Source organism: Trematosphaeria pertusa (assembly GCF_010094035.1).
Source record: "Trematosphaeria pertusa strain CBS 122368 unplaced genomic scaffold BU26scaffold_6, whole genome shotgun sequence".
In the NCBI taxonomy this organism is placed as follows: Eukaryota; Fungi; Ascomycota; class Dothideomycetes; order Pleosporales; family Trematosphaeriaceae; genus Trematosphaeria; species Trematosphaeria pertusa.
This window is the reverse complement of record NW_022987217.1, coordinates 2,280,442-2,300,694: the sequence shown is the minus strand read 5'-3', so window position 1 is coordinate 2,300,694 and position 20,253 is coordinate 2,280,442. Positions and strand designations below refer to the sequence as shown.

The 20,253-nt window shown below is 54.9% G+C and overlaps 10 protein-coding genes across 10 annotated transcripts; 5 read left to right on the top strand and 5 right to left on the bottom strand.

Annotated features, from left to right (window-relative positions):
• Positions 1–560: 560 nt before the first annotated feature.
• On the bottom strand, positions 561–2,060 carry BU26DRAFT_550556 (glycoside hydrolase family 26 protein). The gene is made up of 4 exons (XM_033832061.1): positions 1,860–2,060; positions 1,572–1,807; positions 823–1,535; positions 561–767 (listed from the first exon to the last, which is right to left on the bottom strand). Exons 1-4 carry the CDS (start codon positions 1,960–1,962, stop codon positions 692–694), a joined length of 1,128 nt encoding a protein of 375 aa, XP_033685429.1. The 5' UTR covers positions 1,963–2,060; the 3' UTR covers positions 561–691.
• A 392-nt stretch (positions 2,061–2,452) lies between these two features.
• Positions 2,453–4,470, bottom strand: BU26DRAFT_483426 (ClpP/crotonase). Its single transcript, XM_033825809.1, has 2 exons — positions 3,876–4,470; positions 2,453–3,827 (listed from the first exon to the last, which is right to left on the bottom strand). Exons 1-2 carry the CDS (start codon positions 4,368–4,370, stop codon positions 2,562–2,564), a joined length of 1,761 nt encoding a protein of 586 aa, XP_033685428.1. The 5' UTR covers positions 4,371–4,470; the 3' UTR covers positions 2,453–2,561.
• Positions 4,471–4,556: 86 nt separating this feature from the next.
• On the top strand, positions 4,557–6,971 carry BU26DRAFT_483423 (uncharacterized protein). Its single transcript, XM_033825808.1, has 4 exons — positions 4,557–4,855; positions 4,904–5,238; positions 5,291–5,700; positions 5,752–6,971. The coding sequence occupies exons 1-4, from the start codon at positions 4,806–4,808 to the stop codon at positions 6,937–6,939; spliced, it is 1,983 nt and encodes a 660-aa protein (XP_033685427.1). The 5' UTR covers positions 4,557–4,805; the 3' UTR covers positions 6,940–6,971.
• Positions 6,972–8,870: 1,899 nt separating this feature from the next.
• BU26DRAFT_424836 (uncharacterized protein) lies at positions 8,871–9,407 on the top strand (the record flags this gene model as incomplete). Its single annotated transcript, XM_033823590.1, has 1 exon — positions 8,871–9,407. The coding sequence occupies one exon, from the start codon at positions 8,871–8,873 to the stop codon at positions 9,405–9,407; it is 537 nt and encodes a 178-aa protein (XP_033685426.1).
• Positions 9,408–10,114: 707 nt separating this feature from the next.
• On the bottom strand, positions 10,115–10,645 carry BU26DRAFT_301464 (uncharacterized protein). Its single transcript, XM_033821789.1, has 2 exons — positions 10,262–10,645; positions 10,115–10,204 (listed from the first exon to the last, which is right to left on the bottom strand). The coding sequence occupies exons 1-2, from the start codon at positions 10,534–10,536 to the stop codon at positions 10,201–10,203; spliced, it is 279 nt and encodes a 92-aa protein (XP_033685425.1). The 5' UTR covers positions 10,537–10,645; the 3' UTR covers positions 10,115–10,200.
• A 10-nt stretch (positions 10,646–10,655) lies between these two features.
• BU26DRAFT_604579 (thiamine diphosphate-binding protein) lies at positions 10,656–12,191 on the bottom strand. The gene is made up of 3 exons (XM_033835537.1): positions 11,532–12,191; positions 10,922–11,481; positions 10,656–10,869 (listed from the first exon to the last, which is right to left on the bottom strand). Exons 1-3 carry the CDS (start codon positions 12,143–12,145, stop codon positions 10,832–10,834), a joined length of 1,212 nt encoding a protein of 403 aa, XP_033685424.1. The 5' UTR covers positions 12,146–12,191; the 3' UTR covers positions 10,656–10,831.
• A 439-nt stretch (positions 12,192–12,630) lies between these two features.
• Positions 12,631–15,151, top strand: BU26DRAFT_604578 (DUF21-domain-containing protein; the record flags this gene model as incomplete). The annotated part of the gene is made up of 3 exons (XM_033835536.1): positions 12,631–12,902; positions 12,961–13,187; positions 13,234–15,151. The coding sequence occupies 3 exons, from the start codon at positions 12,631–12,633 to the stop codon at positions 14,973–14,975; spliced, it is 2,241 nt and encodes a 746-aa protein (XP_033685423.1). The 3' UTR covers positions 14,976–15,151.
• Positions 15,152–15,551: 400 nt separating this feature from the next.
• On the top strand, positions 15,552–17,217 carry BU26DRAFT_540180 (cytochrome P450; the record flags this gene model as incomplete). Its single annotated transcript, XM_033831537.1, has 2 exons — positions 15,552–15,816; positions 15,878–17,217. The coding sequence occupies 2 exons, from the start codon at positions 15,552–15,554 to the stop codon at positions 17,215–17,217; spliced, it is 1,605 nt and encodes a 534-aa protein (XP_033685422.1).
• A 657-nt stretch (positions 17,218–17,874) lies between these two features.
• On the bottom strand, positions 17,875–18,829 carry BU26DRAFT_425265 (aldo-keto reductase-like protein; the record flags this gene model as incomplete). Its single annotated transcript, XM_033823614.1, has 2 exons — positions 17,875–18,549; positions 18,602–18,829. 2 exons carry the CDS (start codon positions 18,827–18,829, stop codon positions 17,875–17,877), a joined length of 903 nt encoding a protein of 300 aa, XP_033685421.1.
• A 310-nt stretch (positions 18,830–19,139) lies between these two features.
• On the top strand, positions 19,140–20,049 carry BU26DRAFT_483409 (riboflavin kinase; the record flags this gene model as incomplete). The annotated part of the gene is made up of 2 exons (XM_033825807.1): positions 19,140–19,337; positions 19,408–20,049. The coding sequence occupies exons 1-2, from the start codon at positions 19,221–19,223 to the stop codon at positions 20,047–20,049; spliced, it is 759 nt and encodes a 252-aa protein (XP_033685420.1). The 5' UTR covers positions 19,140–19,220.
• Between the last annotated feature and the right edge of the window lie 204 nt (positions 20,050–20,253).

Sequence of the window (20,253 nt, the reverse complement as noted above, 5' to 3'; positions counted from 1 at the left end):
CCCTTCGCCATGCCGACACGGTTCAGCTGCACCACTGCACCGCGCCGGGTAAATCCAACGTGGAAGGTGCTGAGATGCGCCAGGCTTCCCCGCATCCGAAATCCGAGTACGGGTGCCATGTCAATGCTCCGTGCGGGTTTGGGGGAGTCTTCACGCGAAGCTGCTACGCCGCAGGCCGGTTTGACACCTTTTGTGAGCTGATTGCATGAGGAGCTCCATCCTGTGAAGCCCGCATCTCCTTCATGGCCCGAGGAACACCTGTTTCAGGCGGCCAAGTAAGATGCGATGGCGAAGGATCTGGAGCTCACGTCATCCGTTATGTGCGTGCTCGAGCGGCCACTAGGGTTCGGTGCGGCCCGTTTCGTGACCCTGTGAGGTTTATACGAGGCGTCCTATGGCTCGAAGTGAGGATAAGCACACGAGTCAGAGGATACGAACGGTAGCCGAACAGTGTCAGAGCTGGTCCATGGTGTAATACGATGAGACCGTCTTTTACGGGGCCGGCCCTTGACTGTAAAGGAAGATTTTGGAATGCCAGAGCCAACGTAGATTGACTTAACCTCGAAAGAAGTGAATAGGTATATACCGAAAAAGTAGATTCGAAGAACAGAAAGATGGCCGAAGAGCGCAAGGCAACCATAAGAGCCATCGCACAGCGACCTCCTCGAAGTATTGGGCGAAGGGCGATTTCTTATTTGCAGTAGCCACCCTTGCAGGTCCAGGGCTCCTGGCATGGAACTGTAGCAGAGCAATCCCAGCCCCAGCATCTGCACTTGGTCAGCACTCTCCCTCAACATCAACTTCTCGCGCGGTAACACCTACCCCCAATCGCATGTCGGCTCGGCTGCCGGTGCCTTCGTGGAAGTCAGCTTCGTTCCCGTCGTAGCATTCGGTTCGGGAGTCCCGGTAATCGGTATCGTCCCATTGCCGCTTCCACCACAGCTTTCGTTTCCACCCGATAACAACATGTCCTTTGTCTGCTGCAGAGTCGAGTCGTCCGTCATGACAATCCGAAAGTCCGCCTCCTTATCGAACTCAAACCAGCTCATGGATACATAATTCGGATATTTCGTCTTATCCTGGCTCACAAGCTGCTTCAGCCATCCCTCCTTCTGCCCCGTCCCCGCACCCGTCTCGCCAATCGCAAAAGGCTTTCCATACGGCGCAGAGTACGTGTTGTAAAAGTCGCCATAAAGTTTCGCGAACAGCGCATTCCCGGAAGTGTCGTCGCTAGACTTGGGATAGCAGTCGATGCCGACGAGATCGACGTAATCGGGGCCGGGCCAGTATGGTTCGAGATCGCTCATGCTGCCTGCTTGGTTCGGACTCCAGAAGCACTTGACGTGCTCATTGTTCTTGCAGTTCGCGTCGTAGATATTCTTCCATGCAGTGATGAAGTCCTGGGATGTGCCCTGATATGTGCCGTCTGTGACATACCAGTTCATTTCATGAGCGAAACGTAGCCAGACCTCGACCCCAGCGTCAGTGAACTCCTTCATGACCTTGGCGACCTGACTCGCTACATCCGGTGAGATCTAGTTGAAATTGACGGACGGCATGACAGACGCTACGAACACAGCGCCTGACGAAACGATGTCATCCTTCATAGCGAGGAGCTGCGAGCCGTCGAAGGAGGAGGACTTGATCTGCGCATACCAGCCGTAGGTGGAGGACTTTGCGCCTAGTTTGTCATTGATTTGCGCCATCGTGTAGCGCGGAGAGGAGGCGTCGCCTTCAGAAGGAAGGAAGCCGATGGAGATGCAGTTAGCCTTGAGCCCATCATTAGGGAGACCAAGGCCATCGGTGCCTGGGCGCTGTTAGAGGCATGCGTGATATAAGGGGGGAAAAGGGAACATTACCTGTTTTAGTGACGGAACTGGGGGTGATGCGTGGAATGCTGATGGCGGTGCCGTGCTGGCATGTTATAACCGCCAAAGCAGTAGCGTAATGAGCGTATTTCATGATGAAGGAAAAAGGAGTGCATTGCAGAAAGAACGGCTGAAGGCGAAAAGCTTGTGATGCTGGAGTTAAGCAAGCCCTACCCTTATACAACAGAAAGAATACCCGCCCCTACCTGTCGAACCATATTCGAACTCCGCCACGAGATCGTCGCGTTTCGTTCGTTTTAAACCTGGTGTTTTAGTCTTAAAACAGTAACTGGGGCTAAGAACCCTACGAGTCTGCTCCTGACGCAATCTCGGAGCACAAGGCTGAGACGCGCAAAAACTATTTTCCCTTGCATTGTCCAGTAGGCTTGTTGCAGTAGCACATTGATGCAGCTTAGTGATGCTTCTATGCTGAGCTAAATCAGGGCACGAGGCGGAGTCCCCGAAGTCCATTGTGGAGGGACGTGGGCACGTGATCTGCATCCCGTCCCGTAAATTTGCGAAAAGTTTCTAGATTAGGCATGCTGGAGCGAAATACTGCGAGAATCAGAAAACTTGATGTCATCGTGCGAACGGCATCGGGAGAAGTTCCTGGAATAACGGGTTCATCCTGGGATACATTGTCGGACGTCCGATGCGGACGGCATTGCGGATGTGGGGATGCGAACCTACAGCTTAAGCAAACACGGGCCTAATCTTCCCGGCAACCCTTTCCATAACCCTCTGCGGCAACAGACTCTCATACACATGGCTAACCCACTCACAACACACCCTCCTCGTATACGCCGGATCAATGATCTCTTCGACGCCGAAATGGTTCGCTGTCCGCACAGGGTTCATCAACCGCCTATACTCATCTTCCAACTCTTTATACCTTTCATCCCGCTTCCCCTTTCCTTCTTCCTTCTCAATCTCTTTAAGCTCGAACGAATGCCCGACTTCGATGCCGCCTTCTAGGGGAAGCGAACCCCACATGCCACTTGGCCAAGCGACGCGCATTCGTGGGTCACGGCAATCGAGCATGATACCTCCCGCTACGCCGTAGACGCGGCGTACAATGACGGAGAATATAGGCATGGTAGTGCTGTAGTACGTGGTCGCGAGGGTGACACCGTGCCGCATAGTCGCGGTGCGTTCAGCGACAGTGCCAATAGCGTATCCCGGTACATCCACAAACTGCACGAGAGGGAGATTGAATACGTCCAGGAACCTCAGCATTCGTGTAATCTTCTGAGAGCCTAGAGCATCGAGCGCGCCGGCATTGACCTCGCAGTTGAGCGACACGATTCCGACGGGTCGACCATCGAAACGTGCTAGGCCAACGATAGCTGTCGTTCCCCAGAGCGCGCCGATCTCGAAGAATGAACCTTGGTCAACCACCTCTGTTATGATCCTGCGGGGATCATACATCCTGTTCCTAGCTCGTGGAACGATAGAGCGTAAGGAATCGGACATGCGATCTATAGCGTCGGAGCATTCAATTGTCGGAGGAAGCTTCGTACCTGAGTCCGGGAGATAGCTAAGCACTGTTCGCATCTGCTCGAAACAGGCCGCTTCATCCGGAGCAAGATTGTCGATGGTACCGTTTGTGCAATGCATTGCTGGGCCTCCGAGATCTGTGAAGGACAGCCCTTCCTCGAAGGTTGCGTTCTTGACGACGTTAGGTCCAGCGTTGAATAGAGACCCGATATCCGCAGCCATAACGGAAAAATGGCATGCGACGACGCGTGCTGCTCCAAGGCCAATGGCTGGGCCCAGCACGGCGCCTAGGTTTGGAATGCCCATGTTGAGCTGCTGGACGACCTGGGTGAACGAGGGTAGTGGAGGGACATAGGAGAAGCCTGTTGTGCGTATAGTCGTTACAGAGCCTCCGCCCGATGAGCCATCAACCAGCTTGATGATTGGTATCTGCAGGGCTATTGAGAGCTTCTCCATGTATATCTGCGAAGCCGTTAGTCGTGTTCCCCACCAACGACATGATTCCTCTACCGTCTTATCCATCAATGCCCCATCTGCATGACCAGCTCTGATGGAGAAATCATCCGCCGTAAACACAATCTTCCGTCCCCTCAGCCTCCCAAAGCCTTGTACATTGTTCGACGGCACATACTCTACGGGCTCCTCCTTGACGGGGCCCAGCTGCTTCCACTTCACCGTCCCACTGACGCTGCCAACCTCCTGAAAGCTCCCCGGGTCGAGTAGCTGCTCTACCCGTTCCCGCACCCAAAGCTTCCCTGCCTGCTTCTGGCGCACATATCCCCTGTTGTTCGGATCGGGTGTTGCGGCAAGCTTGCGGAGCGCTGAGAGCTGGCCAAGGATGTCGGAGTAGTCGGCGGGGAGATCAGAATCCGCGCCGCTTCTTCGCCGCTTCTTCTGCGCGTTGGGTGCGATGTGATCGGAGACTTGGGCGAGGCGGCCTTTCGCGGTTTCGGAAGGCGTTTGCGCGTCCGTGGGCGCTGGGGGGCTCGCGTCGTCGCCTGCCATGGCGGATGGGGTTATTTTGAAGTATCAGAAGGTAATGGAAGCTCCCCAGGAGGAGCAGATGAACCGAGCTCACATCGCGATGGATTCGGGATGGGGTGCAGTGTGTGGTGGAGAAATCCGGGGCAGCTGGGGAGCCTCGGCTCTTTGAACCGCCCCCGCGGCCGAACCTCGTTCATCCCACTTTCTCCCACGGCAAAGTACCTGTCGGCATGGCGACGGGAGAAGTGGTCAATTCACGCGCGGAGTATCGTCTGAAAACAGACATTGAGCCTCGGAAGCGTCTTCTACTGCTTTACGGGACGTAGCAAAGCATTCGAGCTGCGCTCTTCGCACCGCAGTCTCATTCGAGCCATCTACCAACAGTGCAGGCCTCTTGCGTACATCAATCTCTTTACCGCGGACATTAGGGACTCGTAGACATCTTCGGGATTCAGCATGTCTCGGCCACCACCGCGCCCCATAAAGCGCCTCCTTGTGGTCAACAGGTCTGCGTTCTCCGCTGCCCCGTCCGTCACCTACTAATCCCGCCTCAGAGGCGAAATCGCAACGCGAATCATCTCTACAGCCCGGGAGCTCGACATAGAAACCTACGCCATCCATGTCCTCGGGGATTCCTCACATGCCGTGAGAGCGGCCCTACCAATCGAGCTGCCTTCTGCAGCCGCCTTTATGAACATCGATGCACTCATCAACATTGCGAAGAAGCATGGCATTGATGCTGTCCATCCGGGCTATGGCTTTCTTTCTGAGTCAGCAGTGTTTGCGAAGAGAATGTGGGAAGAGGCTGGGGCGGTTGTGGTGGGACCTGGATGGGGGATTTTGGAGAGTACGGGGGATAAGCTGAAGGCGAGGCTGTTGGCGGGAAGCTGTAAGTCCATCGACCCCGTCTCGAATCGATACACGCTGATGCCCTCGCCCAGGCAACGTCCCCGTATCCCCAGCATTACAAAGGCCTACCAACAACGCCGAAGACGTACGGCAGTTCGCTGCCGAAATCGGCTACCCCATCATGGTTAAAGCGGTTGATGGTGGCGGTGGACGAGGCATTCGCCTCATCCGCAGCGAGGAAGCACTTGCATCATCTGTTAAGAGAGCAGTAGAAGAAAGCCCGTCGAAGCTGCTCTTCGCCGAAAAGGCGGCAGTCGATGGCTTTCGGCACGTCGAAGTTCAAATTATCGGCGATGGACGTGGCAACGTGACGCATCTCTGGGAACGAGAGTGTAGTATTCAGAGGCGATATCAGAAAATCGTGGAGGTTGCGCCAAGTACAGTCACGGATCGCAAGCTAGTCGCCAGAGTTATTGATGATGCGATAACGATGGCGAAACATGTAAGTTACTCCTGACCATATCGTGTCTACGAGACTGATGAGTGTCGGTAGATTCGTTACTTCTCCCTTGGGACTTTCGAATTCCTCGTCAACCCAACGACAAAAGAATACTACTTCCTAGAAGTGAATCCTCGCCTGCAGGTCGAGCACACAATCACAGAATCCATCTCGACGACAGACATCGTAAAAACGCAGCTCCTTCTCGCTCAGGGCGCAGGCCTCAGCGACTGCGGGTTACCGACTGCTCAGCGAAACCCCCAAGTGCCTCCTCTCGCGTGCTCTATCCAGCTACGAATTACCGCCGAGAATGTGCAAAGCGACTGGACACTATCTATTGGCAAGGTCACGTCCTTCCAATTTCCTACAGGTAACGGCATCCGAGTCGACACACATCTTGTCAATGGTCACTCTTCCGTCGTGTCCGCCGACTTCGACAGTCTTATCGCGAAACTCGTTATTACCGCGTCGTCCTGGCCGGACGCTGTCAAGAAGGCTCGACGGGCATTAGACGACACACAAATCTCCGGCGTTAAGACGAACTTGGATGTGCTCCGCGCCATCGTCGCGCACGCCGATTTCATGGAAGGAAAATGCGACACGCAATGGCTAGAAAGCAAACAACAAGAGCTCCTGGCGCAAGGCCAACGGATATCCGCCGCTAGCTCATCCGTACTCTGTGCAGAAACCACGACGTCCTCTGGGCCAGTAATTGCGACTGCGAACACACTCTTCCGAAAGGGAGATGCATGGTCCATCACTCTAGCCTCGCTAGATGACACCAAGACCAGCAGCAGCCAGACTCTTCCACCGTACCACCTTGAGCTCACACGTGTTCTTCGCAACGACTTTCCAAGCTCTCTGTCCGCCGAGGTACTCTTCACTACGCCTTCCTCATCAGCGAACACTCACCCCAAAACAACACCCTACGCCATCACGCTCACAAGCACATCTGCCAGCGCGTCAGCAGCGACATCACATCACCGGCGCGCTCATCCATCCAATCCATCGCATATCGGCATTCCATTCCCGGGCAAGCTAGTTGAGGTGCTGGTAGACGAAGGCGATGTGGTGAAGGAGGGAGATGTAATTTGCGTAGTTCAGCAGATGAAGATGGAGCTTGAAGTACGAACGCCGAGAAGCGGGAAGGTTACGTGGATCACCGAGGCTGAAGATGGAGAAGAGGTTGGTGAGGGCACTCTGGCCGCGATCGTTGAGAGCGAGAAAGAGGCTCGACTGTGAGCGAATTGCATATACATTATCAGGCCCCTGTCACTATCTATGCAAGTGCCTTATGCTGCGGGTGAGGCGGTGCAGCGCGAATGCGCTCTGATTGGCCACGTGCCGTCCACCACTGCAACACCAAGGATCCTCACACATCATCACCATGGCAAGCATCATCTCGGTCCTGCCAGCGAGCGACTGGTTCCGCGTCCAGCTCGACGTTTCCGACTCCATTGCCCCGAGCATGGCACGCTGTTTCTTGCATTCGGCGCGACACTCGGTCAACATCCTTTCGCACGTAACAACCTTGGGACCTTCCAAGGTTTGGTGGCATACCAAGCCCACGTGACGTTGGAGGCATACCGCCCGAGGTAGCTGCATAAATGTCCGTGTTTCTCTAGCAGACGACCTCGGCAGGATTGATTGGAGAGTGAGGCGGCATCTTGAGCTGACACTAGGTAGGCGGCCAATCAACACCAACTGTGGCGTCGGTATGCCTCAACACCATTGCTGCCTCGCTGCTAACATCACCCACGACCTTTATCATCGGCCGCCTTCGCTTTTGCTCCGGCGCAATCTGCCACTTCGCGGCTCCTATGCGACACTCCGTTCCGAGGCGCCGTTCACAATGGCGACTCCATGGCCCACGAGTTCGTCCACGCTGACGGGCTTCTTTGCCCCCGACTCAACGTTGCAGACAATGCCTTATCCGACCAGCGAGGACTGGCAGGCTTCGTTCATATCTCTCGTTTCCGCCATGGCTACAACTACAAGCGCGAGTCCAGCGCCATCAAATACAACAATGGCAGCTGCTCAAACGGGCCTTTCAACTGGCACCGTCACAGGCATCGCAGTAGGCGCAGCCATAAGCTTCATCCTTGTTGCTGTTATGGTTGCTGTCTTGTGCTTGCGACGACGAAAGAACGGCCTAGGACGACTGCCATCTTACCAAGAAGTCTCGGGCGATGCCCAGGCCCAAGGCATACCTCGTCGAGCCGTTGAACTGCCTGCTGAAGTTCCAGAGGAATGGGCCCAGAGAAAGGTGACGCCGGAAAGAGTAATTGGCGCAGACAAGAACTCCATTCTACGAGAAATCACTCGTCCAGGTAAGCTCTAGATTCCGAATGCACAATACACGAAGCTAAGAAAGATATAGGTGAATCGTCAAGGCTTAATGTCGCTCCAGCAAGTCTTATAAATTTAACTGGAAAACCATCTGATGTTGAGCGCCCGCGCTTCATCAGCCCAAGTGCAGTAGAATACAGCCCAAATCCCGTCATTTTCTCACATCTTCGAGGAAACCAGCACGAATACAAGGTCATGCTTCCTGAGGACGAGGTATTTATGGCGAAACCAGCCCCCGCCCCATACACCCCTATGTACACCAGTGAACGACGCAAGTCCCGCTCGTCTCCAACGCAGTACCCATGTTACGGTGTCCCGGATCCCGGGTGGAGATCAGAATCGTTGTACGCTGGCTCGGCGTTCCGCGCTGAGGCTGCAGAGCACTCTGAAAGCAGACCCTTATTAGATAGGCCTGCTCCCATGGACGTCGAAACACAGAGCGCGAGTACGCGGTCGCTAGGTGACCCAGATGGCAGCACACATGCCCCAGAAAGTACTCGAGGTTCGCCATCAAACAGTATGTCAGCCACTGGATCAACCCCGCCTTCAACCATCTCTTCAGCTTCCGTGCGACCGATGTATTCCAGCAAGGCACTCCAGAAGAGGTAAGTCAGGATTCCTTGATAAATGATGTGAAGCTAATGTATGCACCTACGCCTAGCAAGGCGGTGGACGTCTACAACTCGCATTGCTCGGCCGTATCGTCGCCCTTTGGTGATCCTAGTACGGATCTCCATGTCCTGACCGGGCAGATGCCGCCCCAGTCATCGTCCATTCGCGAGCACCTGAAACCAGACCACCATTACTCAAACGGGAAGAATGAGATGGTAGAAGTCCCACGTCCAGAGAGAAGCCCCTTCGTTGTTCCTAGGAAACCGTTCCCCAATTCCTCGTCACGTTATGTCGCACCTCCACAATCGCCCCGCTCTTCGATGGAGACGTCCAGCCCTGAAACAAGGGCCAACGTTCCGTACGCAACGCCAACGGACATCCATCCATCCGCTTCTCCGCGTACACAAGGCCAAGAAGCAAACGCAACATCCCACACCTGCCCCGAATGCCCGCTCAGCTTTCCCACAGCAGGCCAACGCAACAAGCACGTAAATCGGAAGCACCGGCGGCGCTACATCTGCCCCATATCCAGCTGTCAGAAGGCCTTTTCGCTCAATGCGGATATGGAACGACACAAGAAGACCGTCCATAAGGAGCTCTTCAGCTTCAGCGACTCGATGCTGAAGTGCCCGCTTTCGAAGTGCAAGACACCTGAGAAATTGTACTCGAGGAAGGATAATCTGGACCGACATGTCAAGAGGTGTTTTGCCAGTGCGAAGATGGAGAAGGGGAAGGGGAAGGCTGGGTGAGAGGATTCGCGCATCACTTGCGTGGAAGTGTCGTTCCGCTATTAAGGGAGATTCGCACCGAGATCAGGCCTCATGGGAAATGATGGCGATGTCTCTTTTCTTTCAGGACCACGTCGGAGATCCCCAGATGCTTTATTCACGATACGCTATTAGGGCATGAGAAGCATTGGAGCAAAGAGGAAACGTTATAGCCCACGGCTAAGCATCATCTGGTAAGCGCTCAAACAGTCCACCTAATTCTGGTCAGAGGCTAACAGAAGTGGTTTAGCTCCGTACAACACTCCTGGCATTTGTGCAATATTACGGGCTAACGCGAGAGGGTGGCCGCTCGACCAGAAACGCTTCTCTCTCAACCTTGTCTCATTGAAGATGACGGGAAGGCTCCACGACACTGCGCCGCTCTATAGCGGTTTTGGACGACGCAGGCCGTCAGGTAGGGAAGTGAGGAGCCGTACCATTGCACTTGAAAGCCTGCATGTAAGCTCGATGTATGGGTCGCCATCCAGACTCAGCCAACCGAGGCTCGGATAAACACCCTTGGATCCCGCCGCTGAACGTGGGTAGGGTCGTCGCGGAGAGCAAGAAATAAGAACTGGCGTGATGAGGTGAACTGGTACGCATAACGGCGCACAAAGAAGAATACTCGTAGTGGTTTTGACGATGAGATCTCCAAACAATTCATAGTAATGACTTTTAACCGTGTGCTATGGATAACTCCGATGTGCAACGCTCGTCGAGGCCATCGGCAGACCCGCAAACGTGAAAGGTCGATGCTGGCATCGCTCCCTTCTCCTCACCTAGTTGAAGTTAGCGTAGGAACATTTGATAAGTGATCATAAGAATACCGTGCTTACTTCTTATCTGATACAGCTTGAGCTCGGAAAATGGGCCAGCGTAGGCTCGCTGCAAGCCATTTGCAGGCGGAATATTGATTCCACTTTGCCGCTTTTTGAGTCGTTGGGCACAAATGCCCGCTCAATGGTGCCCGTTTCCACGACATGGGAACAAGCGCGATACCGGCAACCACGGCGCAAGATCCAGCGAGAACGCAAGGATACGCATATGCTGGGACTGTGGGCCCTTTACTATGCCATTTCCACCAATACATAACCACAATAGGGAGAAACATCGCGACAGACTGCAAGATTACGCCGATGGTTGCCTATAACCGGAGTCCTCTGCTTGTGATCCCCGTGTCGGCGTTGAGGGCAATATTAGGCGCCTGAGCAGATAATTCTCGAATTCTGTCTCTGTTTCTCGGCGCATATAAGGAGTCCTCATCGGTAACGCTGGACTCTTTGAGCGAGGTGGCTGTTAGAGTCGAGGAAGTCGCGAGGCTGAGGCTCAATCATTCAGCCAATCAGAGACTTACACATCGTAAAAGCAGAGAAAGAGCAGGAGGTAGTCACTCATTCATTCATAGATCAGTAGTCAATGGTCTTCTTTATAGCATCGTAGACCCCTGAATTAGTTAGCAGTGAGCACAAGCCGCGCGAACAATAACAAGAACTTACTCGTAACGTCCGGTATAATGAATTTCTCGAAGATCAACCCTGTATGCGTCGCCCACCCCGTAACTCTCTTTACCGGAGCCTCTAACCTCAAGAAAGCCCTTTCCTGAATCGTAGCCGCAACCTCTGCTCCCACGCCTGCATTCATCATACTCTCGTGCACCACAATTGCTCTCCCTGTCTTCCTCACACTTCCCAAAACCGTCGCTCTATCCCACGGATATATTGTCCTCAAGTCTATCAGCTCTACACTGCATCCAAAATCCTTCTCTGCTGCCGCAATTGCCGCCGAACATGTGTACAAAGGTGTGCCGTACGAGATTATAGTCACGTCCGTTCCCGTCTTGAGGACGTCGGCCTTGTCGAGAGGGAGGTAGTACGGCAATACGGGAACTTGCTCGACGGCGGCGCGGTAGAGTACTTTGGGCTCCATAAAGATGACGGGGTCGTTTGCCCGAATGGAGGACAGCAGAAGACCTTTTGCTTGTATTGGGGAGCGAGGGATTACGACGCGGAGGCCGGGGGTGTGACTGAAGAGGGCTTCTGGAGACTGCGAATGGTAGCTGCTTGGGTGAGTATATTCGTCTGTAAGGATGGTGTAAATGGTCCTTACAGCGCGCCATGTCCAACTACTCCTGTCGGCATTCGGATCACCAATCCTCCGCAATGGACGCCGGTCGTTCCTGTCCTGTACCTGTACTTGGCGGCCTCGTTTACGATCTGATCGAATGCAGGGAAGACGTAGTCGGCGAACTGGATTTCCGCCACGGGCCTCATGCCTTCGCTCGCAGCTCCAATGGCAAAGCCGACCAGACCTTGCTCCGTCAATGGTGTGTTGAAGACACGCTCGGTGCCAAAGTCGGCGGCAAGATTCATGGTGCATCTAAACACTCCTCCAAACTGGATATCCTCTCCAAAGACAAGCACCCTCTCATCTGTTTGCAAGGCATGGCGTAGGGCTTCGTTGATGGCTGTGTAGAGGTTTATGCGTTTCGTCTGTCCCTTGCGGACGTCTTCGGGCAGTTCGGGGTTCGAGAGGGCCGATGGCGAAGTATGATGGAGGAGCGGTGTTGTATCGTATTCTACCGTGCCGTTGAGGCGTGCGCCGGCAGCCGCTGCGGAGTATCGTTTGCTCTGGGATTGATGCTGACAGCGAGGATGGAGGAACGGCCGGGGTCGGAGAAGGTACCGCGAGAGGGCTCGTATTGAGGGAGTTCTAGCGGCCATATCTAGGTCATTAACAGAGCACTGCCAGCTCAACAGAAGATGGAAGGAATTGCAGGAATTGAAGGCCAGCGGCGTGCAAGCAAAGTGTGAGCGGGCTGTTTGCTGCATTACTGGCGACGGCTACAAGCGGCTCTACCCCAGACCGGCTTTAGAAGGCCCAGTCGCGTAACTCCGCGCATCACGACCGGGATGTCGTCATTCGAGTGGTTCGAGCCTGCGCACGTGACTGCGGAGCTTGGGCCCTTGCATCCTGCGCAATGACGATCGTTCGGCGGCGGTTGGCCCGTTTTCACCCATATTTGCACAGTCGAGACAGAAGCCCAGCGCTTGGCCAAGCTGATTGTGTGGTCGCGGCAGACCCTACCGTATCCCGCCGCACGGACCCCACGTGCATCCCACCCACACATATCTGCCACGGACACCCTCAACCCCCCACCCCCCCAACGGTCACTCTGACAGCCGTCCACTGCATCGCGTAGCCAGCTATGGCAGCCGCCATCAGCGCCGCGCGCTCCTCTGCGGGCCGCGTCAATGGCTTGTTTTCGCCCCGTCAAGCCCGCCTCAACACGGTGCTCGCCTGTCTCCTCCACAGCTTCGCGCCCGTCGTCAGAGCTCTGCCTGTCTTCCAGCGCGCCGTCCACGCCTTCGCGGACGACGACCTGCCGAAATCGCCCCAGGATGCGAGCTTGTGGGTGTACCTTGGCACCGCGATTGCCCTGGTCTTGCTTGGAGGCGCCTTCGCCGGCCTGACCATAGCGTAAGTTGCTTCTCTCCGTGCCCTCGATTATCGAAGCGCTGACCGCCCGCCCCACCAGGCTTATGGGCCAGGACGAGATCTATCTTCAGGTTATCGCGTCGTCCGGCGAGGGCGCCGAGCGGAAGCATGCGAGGAAGGTGCTACGGCTCCTCAAGAAGGGCAAACACTGGGTCCTGGTGACGCTGCTGTTGAGCAACGTCATCACCAACGAGACGCTGCCCATCGTGCTCGACCGCTCTCTAGGAGGAGGCTGGCCTGCTGTCCTCAGCTCCACCGTCCTTATCGGTACGCTTGTCCTATCGCCACGGCTCCTCTGGCTGACCACAGGTAGTTATTTTCGGCGAGGTCGTCCCCCAGTCGATATGCGTGCGTTACGGATTGCCCATCGGCGCCTGGATGTCGCCCGTCGTCCTCGGCCTCATGTACATCATGGCCCCCGTCGCATGGCCGACCGCGAAGCTGCTCGACTACCTCCTCGGCGAAGACCACGGCACGACATACAAGAAAGCGGGCTTGAAGACTTTGGTCACACTTCACAAGACGTTAGGCACGAGTCCGGATGAGCGACTCAATGAGGACGAAGTCACCATCATCACCGCCGTGCTGGACCTCAAGGCCAAGGCTGTCGGCAGCATTATGACGCCTATGGACGATGTCTTCACCCTGTCGTCCGATACCGTCCTGGACGAGGGGATGATGGAATCCATACTATCTGCCGGCTACTCCCGGATACCTATCCATACTCCCGACAACCCGGAAAATTTTGTCGGCATGCTTCTCGTCAAGATGCTCATCACGTATGACCCCGAGGATGCCCTGCATGTTCGCGATTTTGCCCTGGCCACTCTTCCGGAAACCCGTCCCGAGACGAGCTGCTTAGACATCATCAACTTCTTCCAAGAGGGAAAGTCACACATGGTGCTTGTTTCCGATTACCCCGGCGAGACGCATGGCGCCGTTGGCGTTGTTACTCTGGAAGATGTCATTGAAGAGCTGATTGGGGAGGAGATTATCGATGAATCAGACGTGTTCGTCGACATCCACAAGGCCATCCGTCGAATGGCCCCCGCCCCGCGAATGCGTGTTCCCAAAGGCGCAATCGTGACTGATGCGTCGGTGCGAAAGCAATCGGAGGCGAAAAAAGATGGCGATACGGACGCTGATCAGGCTGGAGCGAACGGCCAGAGGAAGCTGTCTCTGCCGGAGACCCCTGGAGGGAAGCCGACCACATTCCTCGTCCGGCGCCGTAGCAGCGGCACCGGGGGCTCGCTGGATCGAGGCACTCTGACCCTTGCGCTCCGCAGCGACGACCCTGACTTCAGGCAGCATTTGAAGCATCTAGGGCCTTCGAATGTAGCCACAAGGCCCAAGTCTACCCGTATTCCCACTGTCAAGATCAAGCCCGGCATCCCGAACACAATTCCCGAAAATGCCCAGGGCTTTGTAAAAGGCTCCGACGTGGCCTCTCCACACGCTCCCCAGGGCGGAGTCGGCGAGGGCTTGCTAGACTCTGCAGGCCTTGAAGCCAGTGATGGTGTCCATAGTCTCGCAGTGGGTTATGGTACCATGGCGTCTGACCGTATGTCCTGGAAGAATGGCAATTCAAGGCTAAAGCCTGCAGATGACGATGAGCCCGCATCACCGAAGTCATCAACGGCGGTCGAGACCACAAGGATTATTATCAACAGTCGGGACGAGCCCTCGCGTTCCCGCGGGCGTTCGCGGTCCACTAGCACGCTTGGCTCATTGCACCCTGTTCCCTCACATTCTGGCAGCCCGCCGAGGAAACGGCACACAGCACGCAGCGGCAGCATCTCGGAAAATATCGTTGACGTGAACGGAGTGAAGAAGATCGTCTTGGAGACCACCAGTTCAAGTGACGATGAGAACAGAGGCATTACCCAGACTGACGGTGCGCAAGATCACAAACAAGCTTCCGAGGCGGAGAGTCATGGTACGGGTAGTCATGGGGGCGGTGGCAAGAAGAAGCGGAAGAAGCGAGGTAAGAAGAAGAAGAATGCTGGAGGAACTGGAGGCGAGTCGCAGCCGCTTTTGAGCGGTGAGCACAGCTAAACGTGAAATGTCTTGTTGATGCTTTGTGTCCAGGCGTTGTCAGCGAAGCTGTGTTATTCTTGTTTCCCGGCTTCAAAAGATTTTTCTAGGCATCGATCGCAAAACACGGCGCAGTAATGGGAGGCTGTCCTGTTATCTGTATCTTTGTATTATACATCAGCTTGGCCGTATGAGAGCCGATCAAGCAATCAATATTCATGGCCAACTGGAATCACGGGCAAGCCTTCAGAATCATGCAACCCTCTTCTCGTCGGTACCCGCCCAAACACACTTGTTGTGTCAACGTTCATTGCCGCAGCACAAGTGCTTACGTGAGTCAGCAACAGCACTCCAGATGCCACTGCCCAATGAAGAAGGGAAGTCTTCTTGCTGATGATAGGCACACTTGCCTGGCGGGTACATAGCCCCTTGTCGCACGAGCGTTCCCACCTACCGTTGGTAAGTAAAGCTGACGATATGGAATCAAAATAACGCTCAGATACGGTTAGCGCCCACCAGCGCTCAAACGTTTATATTGACCACACTCCACGCACTTCTTACTTGAAAGTGCATTCTTTTTCGTTACCGTCGCGCGAGATGCCTTCTGCACTAGTCCATGGCCTGGGGGCGCTGACTACTTCCATACTTTGTATCATTATCTACCGACTCTCCTTGCATCCGTTAGCCAAACTTCCTGGACCCAAGCTCGCTGGAGTATCGACGCTATGGCTAGCATGGCACGTGCGAAAAGGAAGAAACCACATCTTCATGCCAGAGCTGCATAAGAAATACGGACCAATTGTGCGGATCGCACCGAACCAAGTCCTCGTCTGCTCGGAAGATGCAATCCGACAAGCATACGGTACAATTCCCACAGTTCAGTTTCCTTGCGAAAGTAGCATCAGAAGGCTAATAAGGTACAGGCGCAGGAAGTCCCTTCACCAAAGGCCAATGGTACCAAGTCTGCGCGGCCCCCGACTCCCGCCGCAAAGGCGAGAACCGCTTCGATCTGCTCACCGAAACAAACATGAACCGGTACAAGCACCAGCGACGCGCCATTGGACCTGCATACTCCATCAAAGGCATGGAGAAGCACGAAGCGCTGCTGGACTCCTACATCACGCACTTCATTTCCACCCTGCATAGCCTCAATGAAGAGTTCGTCGATCTGAGCGAGTGGATGCACATCTTCGCTCTCGACGCGCTAGCCACTGTAACGCTATCCAAAAGCGTCGACTACACCAGTAAACGCAATGACGACGGCAACATGTCCGCAAGCGATAAGCACTGGGCGTACTTCACCGTCGTGGGGCTGTTCCCGTGGTTAGTCGAGCTCACGCAGAGTATCCCGAAAATCGGAATGTATCTCATGATGCCCATCGCGCTCGCCTTCGGTCTGCCAATCCCGACCGGTCTCCCGATTTTCAAATTCGCCGTACCGAATGTACTGGATCGGTTGTCCAAACTCGATAGTACGGCGGGGATTAAGCCGCCCGCGGATCGACCGGGGCTTGTTACCAGCGTAAGGGATACGCAGGAAGGCCAGGAGGTGGACGAAGATCCTCCGGGCGAGGAGAAAGATCTCTTGGCGAGCTTGATGAAACTGCATGCGGATAAGGAGGCGAGGTTCCATCCGGCGTGGGTGCTGGGCATTTCGTTAACGAATTTTGGTGCGGGACATGATACGACGACGATTACGCTGACGTCATGCGTGTGGAATATTGCGAAGCATGCGGAGGTTCAGAAGAGATTGCAGAGGGAGTTCCAGGAGAAGAGGATAACCAGAGAAAGTTCGTACACCGACATCGTTGGAGAAGTACCGTATCTATGGGCCGTTATGAAGGAGAGCATGCGCCTATTTCCGGCTATTGGTTTCATGATGCCCCGCGTCGTTCCCAAAGACGGTGCCAAAGTTGCAGGCAGATATCTCCCCGCCGGGACGACGATAGGGGTCAGTCTCTACGCCACGCACAGCGATTCCTCCATGTTCCCCAACCCAAAAAAGTTCCTACCCGAGAGGTGGTTAAGCGACGGGACAAAGGAGAAGAAGAGGGAGATCGGACGCTTGGATGCGTGTTGGATGGGCTTTGGCGGTGGGAGCCGGAGTTGTCCGGGGCAGTATCTAGCACGCTTCCTCGTAGTTCACTTGTTAGCGAGGCTAGTGCTGGAGTTCGATATGCAAGTGAAGGGGTCGCCGGTGCTGAAGGGGTGGTTTTCGGTGCATTTGCATGGTGTGGATGTGTCTTTTCGACCGAGGGTGTGAATAGAATTTGCCTAAGATCGAATTCAGTATGAATGGTGTCGAAGAAGTATCGTGGATTCCAGTTTACCAGTCTTTGGATATGCCCGTAGAAGGTAAAGAATGCAGTCGCAGTCCCAGAAGCCAAGCTGCATCGATGTGACGCATGTCTGTCTCTATGTCCACGTCCTGCGACGAACTGGTCAGCACTGATTGATTTAATCATGAAAGTACGTCCTCTCAAAATAGTCAACCAAAAAGTCTCCCCGGGCGAGCTTCAGAATGGATCCAATACCACTGCCAACGGCCCTAGAATATTGGTGAAGACCGTCCCTTTGCCATGCGCCAGGTGAACTGGATTGTGCCCTGTACCAAAAACAGACCATCGGCATATTGTCTTGCTGAGACTGCTCCAAGGCAGAGTCCATCATGGCTTAGCGTTGCTCATCCATCCAGTGTCGAAATTCAAAGAGAGTTGCCGATTTAATACCATGTCTACAAGTTTCTCTAGAATGGCCAATGAAAGTGATTCAGCACGGCCCACCGATCAAGCCGCTCCACAGGCGGTTCCACGAGCGACGGCCAAATTAACAGAACTCTGCTTCATCCAGCGTCTACCTCGAAGCTGTAATGCAGGCAATGATGTTTCCTTGCCGCCACGCATCCGAGTAAAGAAGGAAGCTAAGGATGCGTTTCCTCGATCGAGTTCCGGAACGCTTCTGTGATCTGTAGCCATTCCTTTCCCCGCGATGCCGCCCATTCGCGAACCTCCCGAATTCCGGTGAGGTCTGCCACCATATGCTCAGCAGACGTCGTCCCATTCAGCACTACAATTCCTTGATCCATGACCAGAGCATACAGCGCTACCGAGCTGCTCACCTCGGCCGACTTCGCGAGCATCGCGACCGGTTCCGACTTCAGCAAGCGCGGATTCCCGGTCAAAGTCCAGAAGGATTCATACATGATCCCGTGCTGAGCGCAGAAGGCGCGAAGTGGAACATCATACCGGGTCTGCGGGTAGAAGCGGTTTTGGACCACAGAAGGCTTGACTGCAGAGTTCTCGTGGATGGCCTGGAGAATGGGTAGAGTGACGTTGGAGATGCCCAGGCTACGAATCTTGTCGGGCACATACGACTCCAGGATCTTCCAAGCCTGGAGGGTTTGCTCGATCGTCGGGAGAGGTGAGTGCAGAAGAAGGCAGTCGATATAGGATCCTTCTTCAGAGTCATTCTTCAAGCGTAGATTCTTGAGCGAAGATGCCACTGAGGTGTGGACTTGGGTCTCTAGCGTAGCAGAAGGGTCATACGGCATGTTGTTCTGGTCCTGGCCAGCCGGAGTGGTGTACTTCGTTTGGAGCTACAAATACGCGTTATGCCTGGTGCAGGCAGGAAAGGACCCATAGACTTACGTATACATGCTCCCGCTTCACAACGCCACCCGCATACACCTCCCTCAAACCTTCACCTACGAGCGCCTCCTGATAATGCCTAGGCTGAGCCGCCGTATCCACCTTCCTGAACCCCTTCTGCAAGGCCTGCTTCACCAACTCCTTCGTCCTCTCCCTCTTCCACGCAGTCCCATAGATGAACAGCGGCTCCCAATGAGGCTCGCTCGAAAGCAGCCGCGAGGGCGCCATAGATGATGTGGCTACAGATGCCATTCTGCGATTAGACGAGGAGGCGATGCCCATGCGAGGTGTGACGCGAGGGATAGATGGCAGAGTCCTCGGGCAAACTGAACATGCGCAGGGTGAAAGACCAATGGATCTCAGCCAAGCGCATCTCCATGTGAATTGGCCATGAGATGCGACTCAATAGCCGACGTGCGTAAGGTCTTGACGAGGCGCTGACGTCGCATAAGACTGGGCTTACTAAGCAACTCGGCTCGGAACCGGAATGGCGGGGCTCGAAATTCCGAGCAAAGCTGCTCGAAGGCTGCAAGCTTAACCACCACCCCCGATAAATTTATACCCCAAGCTCAACCTGCCTCTCCAGAGCCTCAAATCCTTGACGAAGAGAAGAGACACAATGGTCCACTCCAACGGTCCCCGCGACCCAATCGCCGGCCCCTCCACCGTCGAGCCACCCTTTCCCATCAAGCTTCGAGGCCCAGTCATCAAAGGCTTCGGGCGAGGCAGCAAGGAGGTATGCCAGTCCAACCAACCACTCTCCAAACATTCATGGGGAACTGTTCTGACCTTGCCCGCGCCAGTAGCTCGGCATCCCCACCGCCAACATCCCGCTCTCCGGCCTCAGCGTCGGCGGCCACGACAACCTCACCTCGGGCGTCTACTACGGCTACGCCTCGCTCGACCACTCCACAATCCCGCTGCACACAACCGCGACCTCTATCCCCTCCGCCGACCCCTCTAACCCCCTCGCCCCCATCCCCAGCAAGTCCTCCAACCACGCCGTCGCCGACCTGGAAGAGCCGCCCACACAGCCCCCATCTCGTCCCTTGACACCTTCCCACGCCAAACCCCTGAAGATATACCCCACAGTGCTAAGTATAGGGTATAATCCGTACTACAAGAATCCCACGCGGTCGATCGAGATTCATCTACTGCATAGCTTCAGGGAGGACTTTTACGGCGCGACACTGAGCTTGGTGATTCTGGGATATATAAGGCCGGAGTATGATTATGTGAGTAAGGAGGCCTTAGTGGAGGATATTAGAGAGGATGTACGCGTTGCACAGAGGAGTCTGGACCGAGAGGGGTATAGGAAATGGCAGGATGACCGGTGGTTGTACGGAGAGGGAGAGGGCAAGAGCGAAAACGGGGAGGCGGTGCTGCCGGGAAAACAAGGGGGAGCGGGACAGAAGGATGAGGTGGCGATGTGTATGATGGAGAATTGACCCCAAGTCGATGACGGATCGATTCTGGGTGACTGCAATATCAGCATACGTCTAGATATAACGTGCAAACATCTCCATGCAAGTAGTCACTATTCAACTGAAATATCAATAATAAGCTAGGTAATCTCATATCTCCCGCATACCTCCCCCTTACGCCACCGGGCAAACACCCGTTCACGACCACTCCAGCCAATCAAAGGCTAG

What these genes read in the sequence shown, in the direction of transcription:
- BU26DRAFT_550556 (XM_033832061.1), bottom strand. Translation starts at nt 1,962, where the DNA reads ATGAAATACGCTCATTACGCTACTGCTTTGGCGGTTATAACATGCCAG. An exon ending in CAGTTCCGTCACTAAAACAG is followed by an intron (nt 1,808 to 1,859) that starts GTAATGTTCCCT and finishes AACAGCGCCCAG; the next exon opens with GCACCGATGGCCTTGGTCTC. An exon ending in GAGCCGACATGCGATTGGGG is followed by an intron (nt 768 to 822) that starts GTAGGTGTTACC and finishes GACCAAGTGCAG; the next exon opens with ATGCTGGGGCTGGGATTGCT.
- BU26DRAFT_483426 (XM_033825809.1), bottom strand. Translation starts at nt 4,370, where the DNA reads ATGGCAGGCGACGACGCGAGCCCCCCAGCGCCCACGGACGCGCAAACG. An exon ending in GGGCATTGATGGATAAGACG is followed by an intron (nt 3,828 to 3,875) that starts GTAGAGGAATCA and finishes ACGGCTTCGCAG; the next exon opens with ATATACATGGAGAAGCTCTC.
- BU26DRAFT_483423 (XM_033825808.1), top strand. Translation starts at nt 4,806, where the DNA reads ATGTCTCGGCCACCACCGCGCCCCATAAAGCGCCTCCTTGTGGTCAAC. An exon ending in CGCCTCCTTGTGGTCAACAG is followed by an intron (nt 4,856 to 4,903) that starts GTCTGCGTTCTC and finishes ATCCCGCCTCAG; the next exon opens with AGGCGAAATCGCAACGCGAA. An exon ending in CGATAACGATGGCGAAACAT is followed by an intron (nt 5,701 to 5,751) that starts GTAAGTTACTCC and finishes GAGTGTCGGTAG; the next exon opens with ATTCGTTACTTCTCCCTTGG.
- BU26DRAFT_301464 (XM_033821789.1), bottom strand. Translation starts at nt 10,536, where the DNA reads ATGTTTCTCCCTATTGTGGTTATGTATTGGTGGAAATGGCATAGTAAA.
- BU26DRAFT_604579 (XM_033835537.1), bottom strand. Translation starts at nt 12,145, where the DNA reads ATGGCCGCTAGAACTCCCTCAATACGAGCCCTCTCGCGGTACCTTCTC. An exon ending in GTAGTTGGACATGGCGCGCT is followed by an intron (nt 11,482 to 11,531) that starts GTAAGGACCATT and finishes TCACCCAAGCAG; the next exon opens with CTACCATTCGCAGTCTCCAG. An exon ending in CATTATACCGGACGTTACGA is followed by an intron (nt 10,870 to 10,921) that starts GTAAGTTCTTGT and finishes TAACTAATTCAG; the next exon opens with GGGTCTACGATGCTATAAAG.